General features: G+C 37.2%; 1 protein-coding gene across 4 annotated transcripts in view; it reads right to left on the bottom strand.

Moving 5' to 3' along the window:
- The window catches only part of syngap1a (synaptic Ras GTPase activating protein 1a), an 81,662-nt gene that overhangs the window by 26,503 nt on the left and 35,256 nt on the right, over positions 1 to 19,903 (bottom strand). For all 4 annotated transcript variants that reach the window (XM_056479510.1, XM_056479512.1, XM_056479511.1 and 1 more), the window contains one exon: positions 8,397 to 8,491. In XM_056479510.1, the coding sequence (XP_056335485.1) occupies positions 8,397 to 8,491 (95 nt within the window). The remainder of the gene's footprint in view (positions 1 to 8,396; positions 8,492 to 19,903) is intronic.

Here is a 19,903-nt window from a genome sequence, read left to right as displayed (position 1 = left end):
ATTATTAACCCCTTTAGGCTATATTTGTTTTCAATAGTCTACAGAACAAACCGTCATTATACAATGACTTGCCTAATTACCCTAACTTTACCCTAATTACCCTAGTGAAGCCTTTAATGTCACTTTAAGCTGAATACTAGTGTCTTGAAGAATATCTAGTCTAATATTATTTACTGTCATCATGATGAAGAGAAAATAAATCAGTTATTAGAGATGAGTTATTAACACTATTATGAGCAGAGACGTGTTGGAGAAATCTGCTGTCCGTTAAACAGAAATTAAGAAAAATAAACAAGAGGGGCTAATAATTATAGTATATATATATAAATATAGAATATAATAATATATATTTTATTTATTTATTAAAACACACACAGATTTAAAGCTCCTGAATTATTCAGGTATTATTTTACCACTGCAGGGTATTTGGGCCTTTTCTTTAATAAATGAGCCTGTACAGGACAACAGGACAAAAAAGCTGCTGCTTTGAATTGGACTGACTAACACTATTGATCATATAGTGATCATCTATTGATCATATCCATTAAAAATAGAATCTGTTGAAACACACTGATCTGAAGGCGCTTGGGTTTTTAGGATACTATTGGAGCTGCTGACAGTAGCTGTTCTCGTTAGATCCTCCTGTATGGGTGTGTATCTGTTATAAAACACTCGCACTCACGTTATAAACACTCATTTGGACAACTATACTGATATTTTAAAGAGTTCACACAGAGAGAGCAAGCATAGTTGGAGAATCAATGGAGCTGTGCGACTCTGATATATATGAGTTGCAGACATGAGGCTCGAGCAAACTGGTTTAACTCTAATCATCGCTCCCTTTACATTAGCGTGACGGTTCGCTTTAGACAGCTGAGCATGTAGTCCTAGTTGACGTGCAGCGGTTGGAAGTGCAGCCATGGTTTACTCTGTATTTTACACTGAGGCTCTTTTTGCACAGAGTCTGAAGTTATCAATAACAGAAAACAGGAAATGCCAATACACCCATCACTTTCATATAAAACATATTTAATAATCAAATCAAGTAATTATAGTACAATAATTAAGTTAATTTTAATCTCGCGGCCCACCGGCAGGATCACTTGAGGCCCACTAGTGGGTTGCAGCCCACTGCAGAATCCCTGGTTTAAACGATAGACACGTTTAATTTTCATTCTCAGATTGTCCGGTAAGATCTGCTGCATCAAATGAGCTCTTTGCTCAATAATCACACCTAATTAACATGATTAATCATTAGTTATAATCCTCATGCTCAAAAAATAAGTTTGCGCTGTTAATCTGACACTAATATGCAGATGAGTTGTGATCATCTCATTAACAGGGATATTCTCAACACAACTCCTCAATAACCTCAGCTCATATTCATCATGTGCCCTTTCAGAGGAAGAAGCTGGTGTTTCTTCAATCTGAACAACTACTACTAAAATATTCATCTTGATTTGGCTATAAATATTCATGCATATCACTGGAGGATTGCAGGAGTTAAAGATCCACATTCACCACCAACAAACCCACATCCTGAATCAGTGTAATAATGTCTAAGCTGATCCAGAAGTGTGTATTCTGCCTCACAGATCATTAAAAGACGTTATTCTCTTCTAGAAAACACCACAATATCTTCATTTGACATCATTTATAAACATTAATGGCAGATTAATCTTCACTAAAGGAACATTTTCTTGTAGTTTCTAGCTTTTACTGTATTAAATGATCTGTTTTCTGACAGCAAACACAGGTAAATGCTGAATCTTTTAATGTTAGTTCAGGTTAGATTATTTATACACTTTAACTGTACTGTGTGTGTTAAAATGATATTCTACAGCCTTTAAAATTAAGCAATGTTTTGTTTTGTCTTTTAAATATATTTAATATTTGAGTTATGAAATAATTAGCTTGTTTTGCAACATTTCTTGTTAGGAGCTAACTAAAAACACCAACCCACACACAACACGACTGAAACACCAGCCCAAAAATAAACCCTCAATCCTCTGCTGAAACATTTACCACAACACGTGATCCCCACACACACACACACACACACACACACACACACACACACACACACACACACACACACACACACACACACACACACACACACACACACACCTAATCAGCTATCCAAACGAGGACTTTCCAAAAGAGAATAAATTAATTATAAACACTGAAGCCAGACCCAAAGGGAAAGATTTCTGTTTTATAGTCAATATAAGAACATTATTTTACATGATTTTCTAATGGTTTTTGCACACAGGGACTCATATGTAGACAATATAGCACCTCACATTTAATTAGCTATCCAAATGAGGACGTTCAAAGAAAAAACTATTATTAATAATTAATTATAAATACTAAAACCAGACTCACAAAGGGAAACATTTCTGCTTTTTAATCAATATAAAACAGTAATTTACATTATTTCTTAATGGTTTTTCCAAATGAGGACTCATTTGTGGAAAATATAGCTATACACACACACACTAACAGGCCCACACACACACACACAGGTATGTCCCAGATGTCTCCAAGGAAATGTTTTGTCAGATTCAGTTCATTTTCAAAGACAAAACTGGGCTAAAACTGTAACTTGTCAGTAACACACACACACACACACACACACACACACACACACACACACACACACGCTTACCTGAACATTAACGTAACCTACCTAAATGAAACCCAGTGGCAGCAGCAAAGTGTGCATGTGAGATGCATGCTGTATATTTTAAATATATATTACTGTTCGCATTTTTGTGCATTCTGAGCAGTTAGCAGAACTAGAAGGGTCACACTTTATTTTGATGGTCCGTTTGTTGAATTTACGTTACATTGCATCTACATGCCAATCAGTTTTTCATCAGATTATACAGTAAGTCAACTGTTATGTTAGAGTAAGGTAAACTGTAAAATAACGGACATTAAATTAAAGAAATTTACTGTAAAATAACGGACATTAAATTACAGAAATTTACTGTAAAATAACGGACATTAAATTACAGAAATTAACTGTAAAATAACGGACATTAAATTAAAGAAATTTACTATAAAATAATGGACATTAAATTACAGAAATTAACTGTAAAATAACGGACATTAAATTACAGAAATTTACTGTAAAATAACGGACATTAAATTAAAGAAATTTACTATAAAATAATGGACATTAAATTACAGAAATTTACTGTAAAATAACGGACATTAAATTACAGAAATTTACTGTAAAATAACGGACATTAAATTAAAGAAATTTACTATAAAATAATGGACATTAAATTACAGAAATTAACTGTAAAATAACGGACATTAAATTACAGAAATTTACTGTAAAATAACGGACATTAAATTAAAGAAATTTACTATAAAATAATGGACATTAAATTACAGAAATTAACTGTAAAATAACGGACATTAAATTACAGAAATTAACTGTAAAATAACGGACATTAAATTACAGAAATTAACTGTAAAATAACGGACATTAAATTACAGAAATTTACTGTAAAATAACGGACATTAAATTAAAGAAATTTACTATAAAATAACGGACATTAAATTACAGAAATTAACTGTAAAATAACGGACATTAAATTACAGAAATTAACTGTAAAATAACGGACATTAAATTACAGAAATTTACTGTAAAATAACGGACATTAAATTACAGAAATTAACTGTAAAATAATGGACATTAAATTACAGAAATTAACTGTAAAATAACGGACATTAAATTACAGAAATTTACTGTAAAATAACGGACATTAAATTACAGAAATTTACTGTAAAATAACGGACATTAAATTACAGAAATTAACTGTAAAATAACGGACATTAAATTACAGAAATTTACTGTAAAATAACGGACATTAAATTACAGAAATTAACTGTAAAATAACGGACATTAAATTACAGAAATTTACTGTAAAATAACGGACATTAAATTACAGAAATTTACTGTAAAATAACGGACATTAAATTACAGAAATTTACTGTAAAATAACGGACATTAAATTACAGAAATTAACTGTAAAATAACGGACATTAAATTACAGAAATTTACTGTAAAATAACGGACATTAAATTACAGAAATTAACTGTAAAATAACGGACATTAAATTACAGAAATTAACTGTAAAATAACGGACATTAAATTACAGAAATTTACTGTAAAATAACGGACATTAAATTACAGAAATTAACTGTAAAATAACGGACATTAAATTAAAGAAATTTACTGTAAAATAACGGACATTAAATTACAGAAATTAACTGTAAAATAACGGACATTAAATTAAAGAAATTTACTGTAAAATAACGGACATTAAATTACAGAAATTTACTGTAAAATAACGGACATTAAATTACAGAAATTAACTGTAAAATAACGGACATTAAATTACAGAAATTAACTGTAAAATAACGGACATTAAATTAAAGAAATTTACTGTAAAATAACGGACATTAAATTACAGAAACTAACTGTAAAATAACGGCCATTAAATTACAGAAACTAACTGTAAAATAACGGCCATTAAATTACAGAAATTTACTGTAAAATAACGGACATTAAATTAAAGAAATTTACTGTAAAATAACGGACATTAAATTACAGAAATTTACTGTAAAATAACGGACATTAAATTAAAGAAATTTACTGTAAAATAACGGACATTAAATTACAGAAATTAACTGTAAAATAACGGACATTAAATTACAGAAATTTACTGTAAAATAACGGACATTAAATTACAGAAATTTACTGTAAAATAACGGACATTAAATTAAAGAAATTTACTGTAAAATAACGGACATTAAATTACAGAAATTTACTGTAAAATAACGGACATTAAATTACAGAAATTAACTGTAAAATAACGGACATTAAATTACAGAAATTAACTGTAAAATAACGGACATTAAATTACAGAAATTTACTGTAAAATAACGGACATTAAATTACAGAAATTTACTGTAAAATAACGGACATTAAATTACAGAAATTTACTGTAAAATAACGGACATTAAATTACAGAAATTTACTGTAAAATAACGGACATTAAATTACAGAAATTTACTGTAAAATAACGGACATTAAATTACAGAAATTAACTGTAAAATAACGGACATTAAATTACAGAAATTTACTGTAAAATAACGGACATTAAATTACAAAAATTAACTGTAAAATAACGGACATTAAATTACAGAAATTAACTGTAAAATAACGGACATTAAATTACAGAAATTTACTGTAAAATAACGGACATTAAATTACAGAAATTTACTGTAAAATAACGGACATTAAATTACAGAAATTAACTGTAAAATAACGGACATTAAATTACAGAAATTTACTGTAAAATAACGGACATTAAATTACAGAAATTAACTGTAAAATAACGGACATTAAATTACAGAAATTTACTGTAAAATAACGGCCATTAAATTACAGAAATTTACTGTAAAATAACGGACATTAAATTAAAGAAATTTACTGTAAAATAACGGACATTAAATTACAGAAATTAACTGTAAAATAACGGACATTAAATTACAGAAATTAACTGTAAAATAACGGACATTAAATTACAGAAATTAACTGTAAAATAACGGACATTAAATTACAGAAATTACTGTAAAATAACGGACATTAAATTACAGAAATTAACTGTAAAATAACGGACATTAAATTACAGAAATTTACTGTAAAATAACGGACATTAAATTAAAGAAATTTACTGTAAAATAACGGACATTAAATTACAGAAATTTACTGTAAAATAACAGCCATTAAATTAAAGAAATTTACTGTAAAATAACGGACATTAAATTACAGAAATTAACTGTAAAATAACGGACATTAAATTACAGAAATTTACTGTAAAATAACGGACATTAAATTACAGAAATTTACTGTAAAATAACAGCCATTAAATTACAGAAATTTACTGTAAAATAACGGCCATTAAATTACAGAAATTTACTGTAAAATAACGGACATTAAATTAAAGAAATTTACTGTAAAATAACGGACATTAAATTACAGAAATTTACTGTAAAATAACGGACATTAAATTACAGAAATTAACTGTAAAATAACGGACATTAAATTACAGAAATTAACTGTAAAATAACGGACATTAAATTACAGAAATTTACTGTAAAATAACGGACATTAAATTACAGAAATTTACTGTAAAATAACGGACATTAAATTAAAGAAATTTACTGTAAAATAACGGACATTAAATTACAGAAATTAACTGTAAAATAACGGACATTAAACTACAGAAATTTACTGTAAAATAACGGACATTAAATTACAGAAATTAACTGTAAAATAACGGACATTAAATTACAGAAATTAACTGTAAAATAACGGACATTAAATTACAGAAATTTACTGTAAAATAACGGACATTAAATTACAGAAATTAACTGTAAAATAACGGACATCAAATTACAGAAATTAACTGTAAAATAACGGACATTAAATTACAGAAATTTACTGTAAAATAACGGACATTAAATTACAGAAATTAACTGTAAAATAACTGACATTAAATTACAGAAATTAACTGTAAAATAACGGACACTAAATTACAGAAATTAACTGTAAAATAACGGACATTAAATTAAAGAAATTTACTGTAAAATAACGGACATTAAATTACAGAAATTTACTGTAAAATAACGGACATTAAATTACAGAAATTTACTGTAAAATAACGGACATTAAATTACAGAAATTTACTGTAAAATAACGGACATTAAATTACAGAAATTTACTGTAAAATAACGGACATTAAATTACAGAAATTAACTGTAAAATAACGGACATTAAATTACAGAAATTTACTGTAAAATAACAGACATTAAATTACAGAAATTTACTGTAAAATAACGGACATTAAATTACAGAAATTTACTGTAAAATAATGGACATTAAATGACAGAAATTTACTGTAAAATAACGGACATTAAATTACAGAAATTAACTGTAAAATAACGGACATTAAATGACAGAAATTTACTTAAATTTGAATTTCTGCTAAATTTCTGTAATTCAACCTCTGTTATTTTACAGTAATTTTCTGTAATTTAATGGTTGTTATTTTACGGTTACCCAGCTGCTGGAAATAAACTGTAAAATAATTAATAATTTTTTTACGGTGTACTGTTTCAGGGTCCAAGCCGCTACTTACTTTGTATTGAGAAAATTATGGCCATTTTTTTGTCCAATCACACTTTAAAGTGAATTTTATATGAAATCATGGTGTACACAACAGTCTCTGGACTTGCTGCATCACAAACACCAAAATTTTACCAAATACATTTTTTTAATCACTTTCTGGCTCTCGGATATTAGGCATGGATATATATATACTGTGATTGTGATTTTTGAAAGTATTACAGCGCTTTGTAAATGTTTATTATTACCATTTGATGAGTCTCCACATACAGTTTGATAGAGTGCTTGGACACAGAAGCCGCTTCGCGTGACGTCACACTTAACAAGCGGATTATTTGGTACTTTGGTCATTTATTTCACTAATCTGGCAACCGGCAAACGTAATCTGGGAAACAGTTTGACTTTCTGCTTAGTAAAGCATTTGGGACAACATATACTGTACTGTTGAATGTGTAAGTGTATAACTATAGTGTATAATGTGCCATTTAAGACGCAGCTACTTGAACAATGCATATATCTCCACATAAGAACTTTTTAGGTCTAAAAAAGTTTCTAAAGTCAAAGTTTCTTACACTGTGTCCTAACTACACGCAACGCAGTGCCACAACACATAATAAAAGCTCTCTTTTACATGGTAAAAGCCTAACAATCCCAACATTGCTATTTTAGACACCATTTCTATGATGTCACAGCAGAACAACAGCATAAACTACTATAACAATGATCTCCTCAGGTACTGATTATGTGCTTTATTCAGTGTTAAAGGCCAATAATGTGAGCTTAAATATCATTTTACATGATGTTTAGCACCATACTGAAAGCAGCAGCAGATAGTTCACCTCAGACCTGGAAAATAAAATAACTAGCAGACGCTTTGAAATGGAAAGTCAGAAGTGAGACACAAACATCAGTCACTCAGTAGCCGATTAATAAATGTTAAACTGCTGTAATATGTATTAATTAGATTCAAATCCTCCACCATTACATTGGGAGTGCAGTGGCTGGTGTTGAAATGTTTCTGTCCTGTTGTGTTTGGTGCTGATAAATTGCTTGTTGCGTGTGGTTAGGAGGATGTGGCATTAAGGTCACATGATTATATACTGAATAATAATATTCATGAGGGGTGTGTATGTAGTGCATTAATCATCCAATCAGGAGATAGAGAGGAGGCGTGTCTACTCACAGGCTGTCGGAATGGCTGTGTAGGGGCAGTGGGCGGAGTTTCCATGCTTCTCTGCCGCGACGTGGCAAAGCTCTTCCTGCGAGCACGAGCGTGCTCTAAAACACACACACACACACAAACACGCACACACACACACACACACACACACACACACACACACACACAAACACACACACACACACACAAACACGCACACAAACACACAAAAATATTTAATCAATATATTGAATACATCACATTGGTTATTTAATAAAGCTACTGATGAGTAAATAAACATTACAACATTAGTCTGAAGACACACACACACACACACACTACAGTTCAGGGACATTCAGTAGAGCTCTGTGTGATATTAACAGTTTATAATAGTAAGCTCGTTGTTGTATTGATTGTTACAGGCTGACATTATGGTGTCAAACTAATATTGTGTCCTGAGAGTCAAAGTTAAAACCAGACTATAACTCAAGTTCTGCAAGCAGAAATGATCTAGTATGGGTTTGTGTTTTATGTTTATAATATATGATGCAGTTTTCCTGAATATCAGCATATGTTTTATTGATTTGAATTATACAACAGTTCAACAATCAAGACGTTTTGTTTTACATTTTAGGGACTAAAAACGTTTTTACTTTGCCAATGAAAATAGCTCAAAGCCGGAGCAGAACATTAGTGTGTGTCTGAGAAACACTGAGATGATTCATTATTAAATGAATCCTTTTCTGAACAAATCAACTGAATCACTGATTCAATGATCCATCATAAGGGTCATGTGCTTCATTTCTAAATGAATGAACTGCTTTGAAGGAATCATTTAAATAAATGACTCCGTGAATCACTTATTGAGACAGAAAATTGCGCCACCAATGTCATTTTCATTCATCCATGACCAAAAACCAGGAAATCTCCAGCACAAAAACACATTCAGATAGATATTAAATTCACAAAATTGGTTTTAAATCCTTTTTAGTCACTATCACACAGCAAAGACTGTAAAAATACCTCATGACGGGCACAAACTCCCAAAAACCTGCTGAAACTGGAGTCTGTGGATGTGCAGACGGACTGCCTGATGGAGCCAGAGGCCGAGCCGCGGAATCAAGCTTCATTTGGTTTATTCAGTAAATTACTGGCTGAAAACAAACTGTTTACAAAAATGAAGATCTGAACCCATATCAGCTTGATAACCAGCGCCTCTACTGACCAAAACCATCGTTTGGGTCATTTTAATGCAAGTGTAATTTATTTATTAGGGCTGAAGTCTCATTCGTTAGCATGGAGGAGGTGGGGTTTATAACTTCTGCAGCCAGCCCCCAGGGGGCGATCTAACAGCCGGAAGCAATACTCAAAAGCAGGTGTGAGTAGAGATGGGTATCGTTAAGGTTTTAATGGCATTACTACTTTTATTGACTTATCGGTTCGGTACTTTAACGGTTCTTTATGAAAGAAAAAAACAAACTGAACAGAATTAACAACACTTTGTTTTTTATTATTACGATTTTAATATAAAACTAAACCAATAATTGTAAAACAAATAAATCTTTTTTTTCCTGTGAGAGAATGCACACTGGTTTTAGGGAAACACTCTCTGTTTTTAACCTTTCTTCTGGAGAGAAATCAACATGTTTGCCTTTTCTGCCAGAAGTCGGGATCTTTCTTGGTTTATTGTGCTGCCTACAGGTGAAAATACCCTCTCTGAGTAGCAAAATGCAGTTAAATAATCAGATAATGTTTATGATTTTTCATTAATGCATTCACAGAAATGAGTTAACGGTGTTTTTGGCAGGTAACCGTGTTTTAATACAGATTTGGAGCATCTTGTGATGTAAAAATAAGCTTTCTTATTAGGCATAGTTTAGGCTATATTTGTAAATACAGCTGATGTAAAAGAATTTTTAATGTTTATGATTTATTTAGACTGCAAAAATAAAAATACAGTTTTGACTGTAACCGAATGTGTGTGTTTATCAAACTACTAATATTACACTAATGTAGGTGATTGACTGCTGGCATAACAATGTGGATGATGTAGCGTTCCCGTTAGCAGCTATAGGCAGTCTTTTCATAACGTTTCATTACAGTTAATGCACTTTTGAAAGACGCCTTCACTTAGCCAGATTGCTCGTGTTTACTCTTATACAAGAAAACAACTGGTTGTGTTTGTTGCAACGGGCATTGTCGCTGTCCACTTGGAAAACACAACCCGTTTGGTTCATTCCGCAAGCTTACGAGGTGTGTGTGTGTAAGTCTGTGTCGCGAGCTATGTGTGTGTGTGCTTAGCGTGAGCCTCCTCTGAGTGCGCGTGCGCAGCCGAGAACTGTGAAGGCTTTTATATTGATGCGCTCACTGAAAACACGAGCATTTCTCATGTGAGATTGGCAACTGTGCAGACGAATATCTAATATTGCTAATTAGAAAAGCTTGATCAGTTAAATTACGCTACTGTAAGTAATGTTTATTCCGCAATAACTCTCCAGTACCGATAGCAGAACTGTTAACGTCAGAGCTTATTGATACTTCTGTCTTTTATAAAGTACCGAGTTTCCGTAGCCATCCCTAGGTGTGAGGCACTTGTCACACACCCTTAGGCTCCCAGATCTATGTTGTCCTGTCCGATACTCTGATTAACACCATCTCAAACATCACAATTTCAGATTACGTCACATTTTAATACGACTGTCACACAAACATATGAGCCTGAAAAATATCACTTCTATTTAAAAATGAGGATGCTTACATACAGACAGTGAACAGAGCGTGCTGCCTTAATCTACTGCCTGATGCACTTCCAGTCAACACTACACAATAGAGCTGCACGATACTGGACAAACTCAACATTGCAACATTTTTTATTTTGCTATATATATATATATTCCGATATGAATGATGATTTAATATCTCTATTCTGACAGATTTTCTAATGTTAGATTGATTGGGATGATTCTGCAGTGGGAGTGCATCTCTGTAAACTCTAATAAACACCCTAATGGTCCCCCGACACGTTTGTTGTGGTCTGTGCTATATGCAGTGCATTTCTGTACTTACACTTGTGTTTTCATGCATAACAATCTATAAATACAATCAAGAAACATTATTATTTACATCATTTCCAGACTCTAACAGTGTTCAAGTAACTGAACGACACAAATAAAAATAATTCAATAAAGTTAAGGTCATAATGGAACAATATCTTATACCTCAATGCTTAAATTAAAAATAATTATACAATCACAGGCACCCAAAACACATGCAAATAAATCAACATTGCACATGTCCTGTGACGTGACTGTAGTGAATGATCACGCTGCAGTATCCTGAAACCATCTCTCGTGCAGCTCTACTACACAATCAGTATGTTTGTTGGTTTTAGAGAAATGATCAAACAAGTCTGTGATTAAGCCCACATGAAGTCTGCGCACGCAGAAATACACAGTTATTTAGCCCATCATTGAGTGTTTATTAACTAGATGTAAATGTGTGTACATATATACTGAATAATATACAAATGTTTATATGATTTATGTACAAAGCAGTTTTATAAAGTTATATTTTCTCTCTTTTAATATGAATATATTACATATATCTTTCATTTACCAAACAAGTGGTTCTAATTGTATTTGAGTCATAAACTTTAAATTAAAAATAAAAGGATATTATTATTATTATTATTATTATATGGTTTATTTCATGTGTTAAGTTTTATTTACTATACTCTCAAGATCATTTTGCATAAATCTGCATTTTTATTTTACTAAATTCTGCCCATGGCAGCACTGTAGCGCAGTGGGTAGCACAATCGCCACACAACAAGAATGTTGCTGGTTCAAGTCCCGGCTGGGTCAGTTGGTGTTTCTGTGTGGAGTTTGCATGTTCTCCCCATGTTGGCGTGGGTTTTCTCTGGTTGCTCTGGTTTCCCCCACAGTCCAAACACTTGCATTATAGGGTGATGAATTAAATTGGCAGTAGTGTATGAGTGTGAATGAGTGTTTCCCAGTACTGGGTTTCAGCTGGAAGGGCACATGCTGTGTAAAACATATGCTGGATAAGTTGACGGTTCATTGCACTGTGGTGACCCCAGATTAATAAAGTGACTAAGCCGAAAAGAAAATGAATGGAGTTGACGGTTCATTCCGCTGTGGCAACCCCAGATTAATAAAGGGACTAAGCCGAAAAGAAAATGAATGAACGAATGAGTTGACGGTTCATTCTGCCGTAGTGACGAATGAATGAATGAATGAAATTCTGCCCCAGAATATCATAGAACGTGTGACTATTGTGTCTGGCACCGGCTCTGATGCTGAACGCTGTAATACAGGAGAATATCCACTCTGCACTAAAGTTCTGCTACTTCTGACAACACTGAGAGAGCGGAATAATTACTCACTCAGAGTCCACACACACACACACACACACACACGCACACACACACACACACGCACACACGCACACACACACACACACACACACACACACACACACATTGGCGGTGTCTCTCTGGGCCGTTGTCAGTGTTTTGTCTTGTTTGGTGGTGATTCATCCCTCAGGACAGCAAACCTTTACAGAACTTGCATTCCTGCTGCTATAAATACACACGCAGCCTCCATCTCCATCTCTCTTCAGTCCCACACACACACACACACTCATCACGCGCTCGCTCTCAGGATAATCACAGCAGAAATGAAGCCGGCGGGTTCAGCATGATTATCCGGCTCTCCATCTCCTCTGGAAACCTCCACCCACTGCTCTCAGACGTGGAGAACACCTGGAGCTTTCAGAAACACTTGACCTGCAGCCGCTGAGCTGATCTCCATCCTGCACACCAGAGACGACTGAAGACTGCACTAACTCACAGATCAAACCTGCTGTCCTGTTACACATCCACCCAATCACATCCACCCACTCAGACAGTCTCCACCCCCTCAGTCTCCCCAGACTTATATAGTCTCCACCCCCTCATACAGTATCAACCCAAAGTCCGTACACACTTAGTCTCCATCCACTCATAGTCTCCACCCAAAGTCCTAACACAGTTTCCACCCACTCATAAAGTCTCCACCCACTTGTACAGTTTCCACAAACTTATGCAGTCTCCACCCACTCATAGTCTCCACCCAAAGTCCCTACATTGTGTCCACCCCTTTGTTGTCTCCACCCCACTCATAATCTCCACCCAATCAGCCAGTCTCCATGCCCACATAGTCTCCATCCACTCAACGTCCTTACACACAGACCTCACCAACACCAACAACACCCACTCAGTCTCAACCCACTCATAATCTCCACCCACTTAAAGTCTGTACCTACTCATACAGTCCACACCCACCCAGTCTCCATCCACTCATATTCTCAACCCAATTAACCAGTCTAAACCCACCCGCACATTCTCCACCCAGCCATATACTCTCCGCCCAATTAACCAATCTCCACCTACTTATACACGCTCCTCCCAATTAACTAGTCTCCACCCACTCATACACTCTGCGCCCAATTAGCCAATCTCCACCCACTCATACACTCTCCACCCAATTAACCAGTCTCCACCGACTTATACGCTCTCCACCCACTCATACAGTCTCCACCCACATATTCACGCTCCACCAATTTAACCAGTCCCCACCCACTCATACAGTCTCCACCCAATTAACCAGTCCCCACCCACTCATGCACTCTCCACCCAATTAAGTAGTCTCCACCCACCGATAAACTCTCCAGCCAGTTAACCAGTCATATCGTCTACACCAACTCTTACACTCTCCACCCAATTAACCAGTCTCCACCCACTTATACATGCTCCACCTAATTAACCAGTCTCCACCCTCTCATACACTCTCCAGCCACAAATACGTTCTCCACCCACTCATACACGGTCCACCCAATTAACCTGTCTCGACCCACAATACACTCTCAGCCCAATTAACCAGTCTCCACCCACTTATACAGTCTTCACCCACATATACACGCTCCACCCAATTAAACAGTCTCCACCCACTCATACACTCTCCACCAAAATTAACTAGTCTCCACCCACGATACACTCTCAGCCCAATTAACCAGTTTCCACCCACCCAGTCTCCACCCACTCATACCCTCTCCAGCCAATTAACTAGTCTCCACCCACCTATACACTATCTGCCCAATTAACCAATCTCCACCCACTCATAAACTCTCCCCCCAATTAACCAGTCTCCACCCACTTATAGTCTCCACCCACTCATAAACTCTCCCCCCAATTAACCAGTCTCCACCCACTTATAGTCTCCACCCACTCATACACTCTCCACCCAATTAACCAGTTTCCACCCACTTATACACTCTCCACCTAATTAACTAGTCTCCACACACTCATACACTCTCCACCCACTCATAGAGTCTCCACCCACTCATACACGCTCCACCCAACTAACCAGTCTCCACCCACTCATACACTCTCCAGCCAATTAACTAGTCTCCACCCACCCATACACTTTCTGCCTAATTAACCAATCTCCACCCAATTAACCAGTCTCCACCCACTTATAGTCTCCACCCACGCATCCGCTGTCCACCCACTCATACATTCTCCACCAAATTAACCAGTCTCCACCCACTCATACACTCTCCACCTACTCATGCAGTCTCCACCCACTTATACACGCTCCACCCAATTATCCAATCTCCACCCACTCATACAGTCCAACTGCATTGACGAGAGCCAGAACTGTGCGGTCCAGAGTTTTCTAGAGAAACAGTTCTTCACATTAAGAGTCAGGAGTGAACAGTAAATGAGTGTGTCCACATTGCTCTGCTCCACCTTCCACACACAGCTTTGATCAGGCCAGTGTGACGTGTGCAGTGTGTAATAATCTGCTGTGAGTACTTCATGACGGCTGACGGGGTCTTTACAGGATTATGAGATTTGAGCGCGCAGGAATACTTCTGGAATATCATCTGCCTGCCGCTGTGTGCTGTATAAACAGCAGTGTTAATCATCTGCGTCTGATCTGATTCCAGCCAGCATCAATTACACAATCACACTAAAAATACAACACAAACACCAAACCAGCGCCGAGGAGAAACACACAGATCTCTCAATCAACACACACACACACACACACACACCAGCACAGGCAGTGATCCAGCAATAATGAAGCTACTGCAGACCAGTGTTAGGGTAATGTGAATGACGTTATCATATTGATTCTTTAAGTAACGAGTACAGTAACACATTACTTAAGAAAATACGTAATGACATTAGAGTTAGTTTTTAGTGTAATTAACTAGCTTTTAAAAACTAAACCTGTAGCGATGAATCCAGCACTGCATGAGAGAACACAGGGACAGACAGAAAGCAGGATGGCTTTGGCTTACATTTCTGCAATGCTGGAAGTGCTCTCATTATTCTGAACACATGAAGAACAGGAGAAGGGGATTATAGTCTCCATGCACACTGATTTTACTGCACTAATAAGACTGAAAGCAGCAAACACACTGCTTTAAACTGTCATTAATCTGTATATACAGCACGGAGAGCTCTGGAAGTTCTCAGAAGATGACATTATCCTACATTATTATTGTCTGATGTGTTTTTAAAGGGCACCTATACTGAAAATCAGCTGTTTGGACAGAACTGTGTGCAGTATAGTGTGTCCACAGTCATATTGGTGTGATATAAACACAATACGTTGCTTTTTTTTAATTTCCTGATGTTAAAATAGGATCCAAATCCCTTCCATTATAAGGCTGACGGCAACGTGATGTAGGAGTGTGGTTTCCCCACCCACTGAATTGATTGACAGTCTTGTATTAGCATGTCTCCATAGTAACGCGTATAATCATATCAACCATACAGGACGTGCGCAAAGATCTGTTGAGCTCACTGTGATCATCAAATGTGATAACTGATCAATATACTGATCAAATATTCCTTCGCATTCATCAAAGAAATAATCTGTTCCTTAATTATAGTTTTACAACTATTAAATAGTTTTAAATTGTAAATTGTAACATATAGATCAGTGTTGAAGCTGTGACTGCTGGGAAAACACTTCATTAATGTCTGTAATTGTGTTCCCGGGTCTCAACTTTCACCATGGCCTCTTTTAGCTTTAACAAACTCACCCCTCAGGCTTTTCTGTTAACAACACCGCTCCTCCTTTCCCACGGCTGCTGCAATTACTAGCCAAGAATTATTGATCACCTGCTTATCTCTATGATCACAGATCATGAGGATATCTGTACAGTCCCTTTATTAATCAGGGGTCACCACAGCGGAATGAACCGCCAACTATTCCAGCATATGTTTTACACAGTAGATGCCCTTCCACCTGCAACCCAATACTGGGAAACACCCATACACACTCATTCTCACATACACACTCATACACTACAGGCAATTTAGTTGATCAGTTCCCCTATAGCGCATGTGTTTGGACTGTGAGGGAAACCGGAAACATGCAAACTCCACACAGAAACACCAACTGACCCAGCCGGGACTCAAACCAGTGACCTGAATGCTGTGAGATGACAGCGCTACCCACTGTGCCACCGTGTCACCCTATCATAAACACAATAATAATAATAAATATAGTGCAGGAAATAAGATAAGGCTGTTTAACTCTCGAATGAACTCCTCAACATGTCTCTACAGTTCACTGGCAGCGCAGCACACACACGCCTCAGCGACACTCATCTGACTGTACATTTAGAGGGATCTGCCTGTGAGTGACATATTGTTGCTAGGGTGTTTTGGGTGGTAGCCAGGGTGTTGCTAAGCAGTTGCTATGGAGCAGCTCTCCTGCGGTGTTGGTTCTAGTGAAGCTCGGTGGTTAATCAGCAGTAATAATCCTCTCTCTGATGTTGAGGCTCCATCACTCGTCCTTCTGTTTCCTCAAGTTTAGTTCTCAACTCAAGCTCTTTGTTTGGTTGTCATGGAAACTGCCTCCGCTTAAGCATAAAAGACACACGGAGCTCAGCGCATGCAGAACACACACACACACGCACACACACACACACACTATACACACTTTACACACTAAACACACTCGTACAGGTACACACACCAAACACACTCACACATAAAACACACTTGCACAGACACCAAACACACGCTCACACGCTAAACACGCTTGCGCACACACCAAACACACGCTAAACACGCTTGCGCACACACCAAACACACACTAAACACGCTTGCGCACACACTAAACACACTTGCGCACACACCAAACACACTCACACATAAAACACACTTGCACAGACACCAAACACACGCTCACACGCTAAACACGCTTGCGCACACACCAAACACACACTAAACACGCTTGCGCACACACCAAACACACACTAAACACAGTTGCGCACACACCAAACACACACTAAACACACTTGCGCACACACCAAACACACACTAAACACGCTTGCGCACACACCAAACACACACTAAACACAGTTGCGCACACACCAAACACACACTAAACACACTTGCGCACACACCAAACACACACTAAACACACTTGCGCACACACCAAACACACACTAAACACGCTTGCGCACACACCAAACACACACTAAACACAGTTGCGCACACACCAAACACACACTAAACACACTTGCGCACACACCAAACACACACTAAACACACTTGCGCACACACCAAACACACGCTCACACGCTAAACACACTTGCGCACACACCAAATACACACTAAACAACCTCGTACAGGTACACACACCGAATACACACTAAACACACTCGTACAGGTACACACACCAAATACACACTAAACACACTTGCGCACACACCAAACATACACTAAACACACTTGCGCACACACCAAACACACGCTCACACGCTAAACACACTTGCGCACACACCAAACATACACTAAACACACTTGCGCACACACCAAACATACACTAAACACACTTGCGCACACACCAAACACACACTAAACACACTTGCGCACACACCAGACACACACTAAACACACTTGCGCACACACCAAACACACACTCACACACTAAACACACTTGCACACACACCCATACATCAAACACACTCCCACACACTCACGCGCACACACACACACACACCAAACATGCTAAACACACTTGCAGATTTAGAACACACCAACCACACACTCACACACAGCAAACACAGTTGCAGAACCCACCAAACACACACTTGTGTGTACAAACACACCAAACACACACTCACATGCTAAACACAATTCCAGAACACACACATGTGCACACATATACACTCGCTCAACATATTGGAGAACACACACTCGTGCACACACACACACATCAAACACACACTCACACACTAAACACACTTGCAGAACACACGCCAAATCCGCACTCGTGCACACACACCATACACACACTTGCAGAACTCAAACAAAACACACACTCATGCACACATTCACACACACCAAACACACATGCAGAACACACACACACACACACACGCCAAACAACCACTCACACATACATAAAACACACATGCAGAACACACACACGTACACCAAACACACACTTGATGCACACACACTCACATTTGGCACTCATACACCAAACACACACACACACACACACACACTCACAGAAAGGCTTCAATTAGTCATGAAATCAGCCGTTGTAAATTAAACTTTCAATTCTCCCGAGTGCGATCTGGTCGTGCACGAAACACACACACACACACACACACACACACACACACGCACACACACACACACAAACACCCACACACACCGAACGCCATCCTGGATGTTAATGCAATGTCAGGCTGAAGTGCATGTGTGTGTCTGTGTGTGTGTGTGTGTGGGTGGGAATTGCTGAGAGCATCACTGATCATGTATCACACACACACACACACACACACACACTGATCTGCTGCTTGAGGAAGGGTCTCTGTGTGGGCGCGTTCGAGCAGAAAGAGAAAACAGCCTCACACACACACACACACAGGCGCACACACACACACACATGTTTAATTCAGCAACAACATCAACAAGCTGCACTGAGACTCATCAGCATCCCGTCATTAACATCCTCGCCCAAACACACTCACAGGTATTAAACACTGAACAAACACAACACTGATCTGCAGTCAGCTGGAGCGCCAACATGAGGAGAAATAAGCTGAACATGGATATTACTGCATTCATTCATTCTCCTTCAGCTTAGTCTCTTTATTAATCAGGGGTCACCACAGCGGAATGAACCGCCAACTATTACAGCATATGTTTTATGCAGCGGATGCCCTTCCAGCTGCAACCCAGTACTGGGAAACACCCATACACACTCATTGACACACACTCATACACTACAGCCAGTTTAGTTCATCAGTTCCCCTATAGCGCATGTGTTTGGACTGTGGGGAAATCAGAGCCCCCCAAAGGGAACCCACGCCAACACGGGGAGAACATGCAAACTCCACACAGAAACACCAACTGACCCAGCCGAGGCTCGAACCGGTGACCTTCTTGCTGTGAAGCCACAGTTGTAACTACTGAGCCACCGTGACAC

Source organism: Danio aesculapii, chromosome 19 (assembly GCF_903798145.1).
Source record: "Danio aesculapii chromosome 19, fDanAes4.1, whole genome shotgun sequence".
In the NCBI taxonomy this organism is placed as follows: Eukaryota; Metazoa; Chordata; class Actinopteri; order Cypriniformes; family Danionidae; genus Danio; species Danio aesculapii.
The sequence above is the reverse complement of the archived record's forward strand: the minus strand, read 5'-3'. Positions and strand labels throughout refer to the sequence as shown.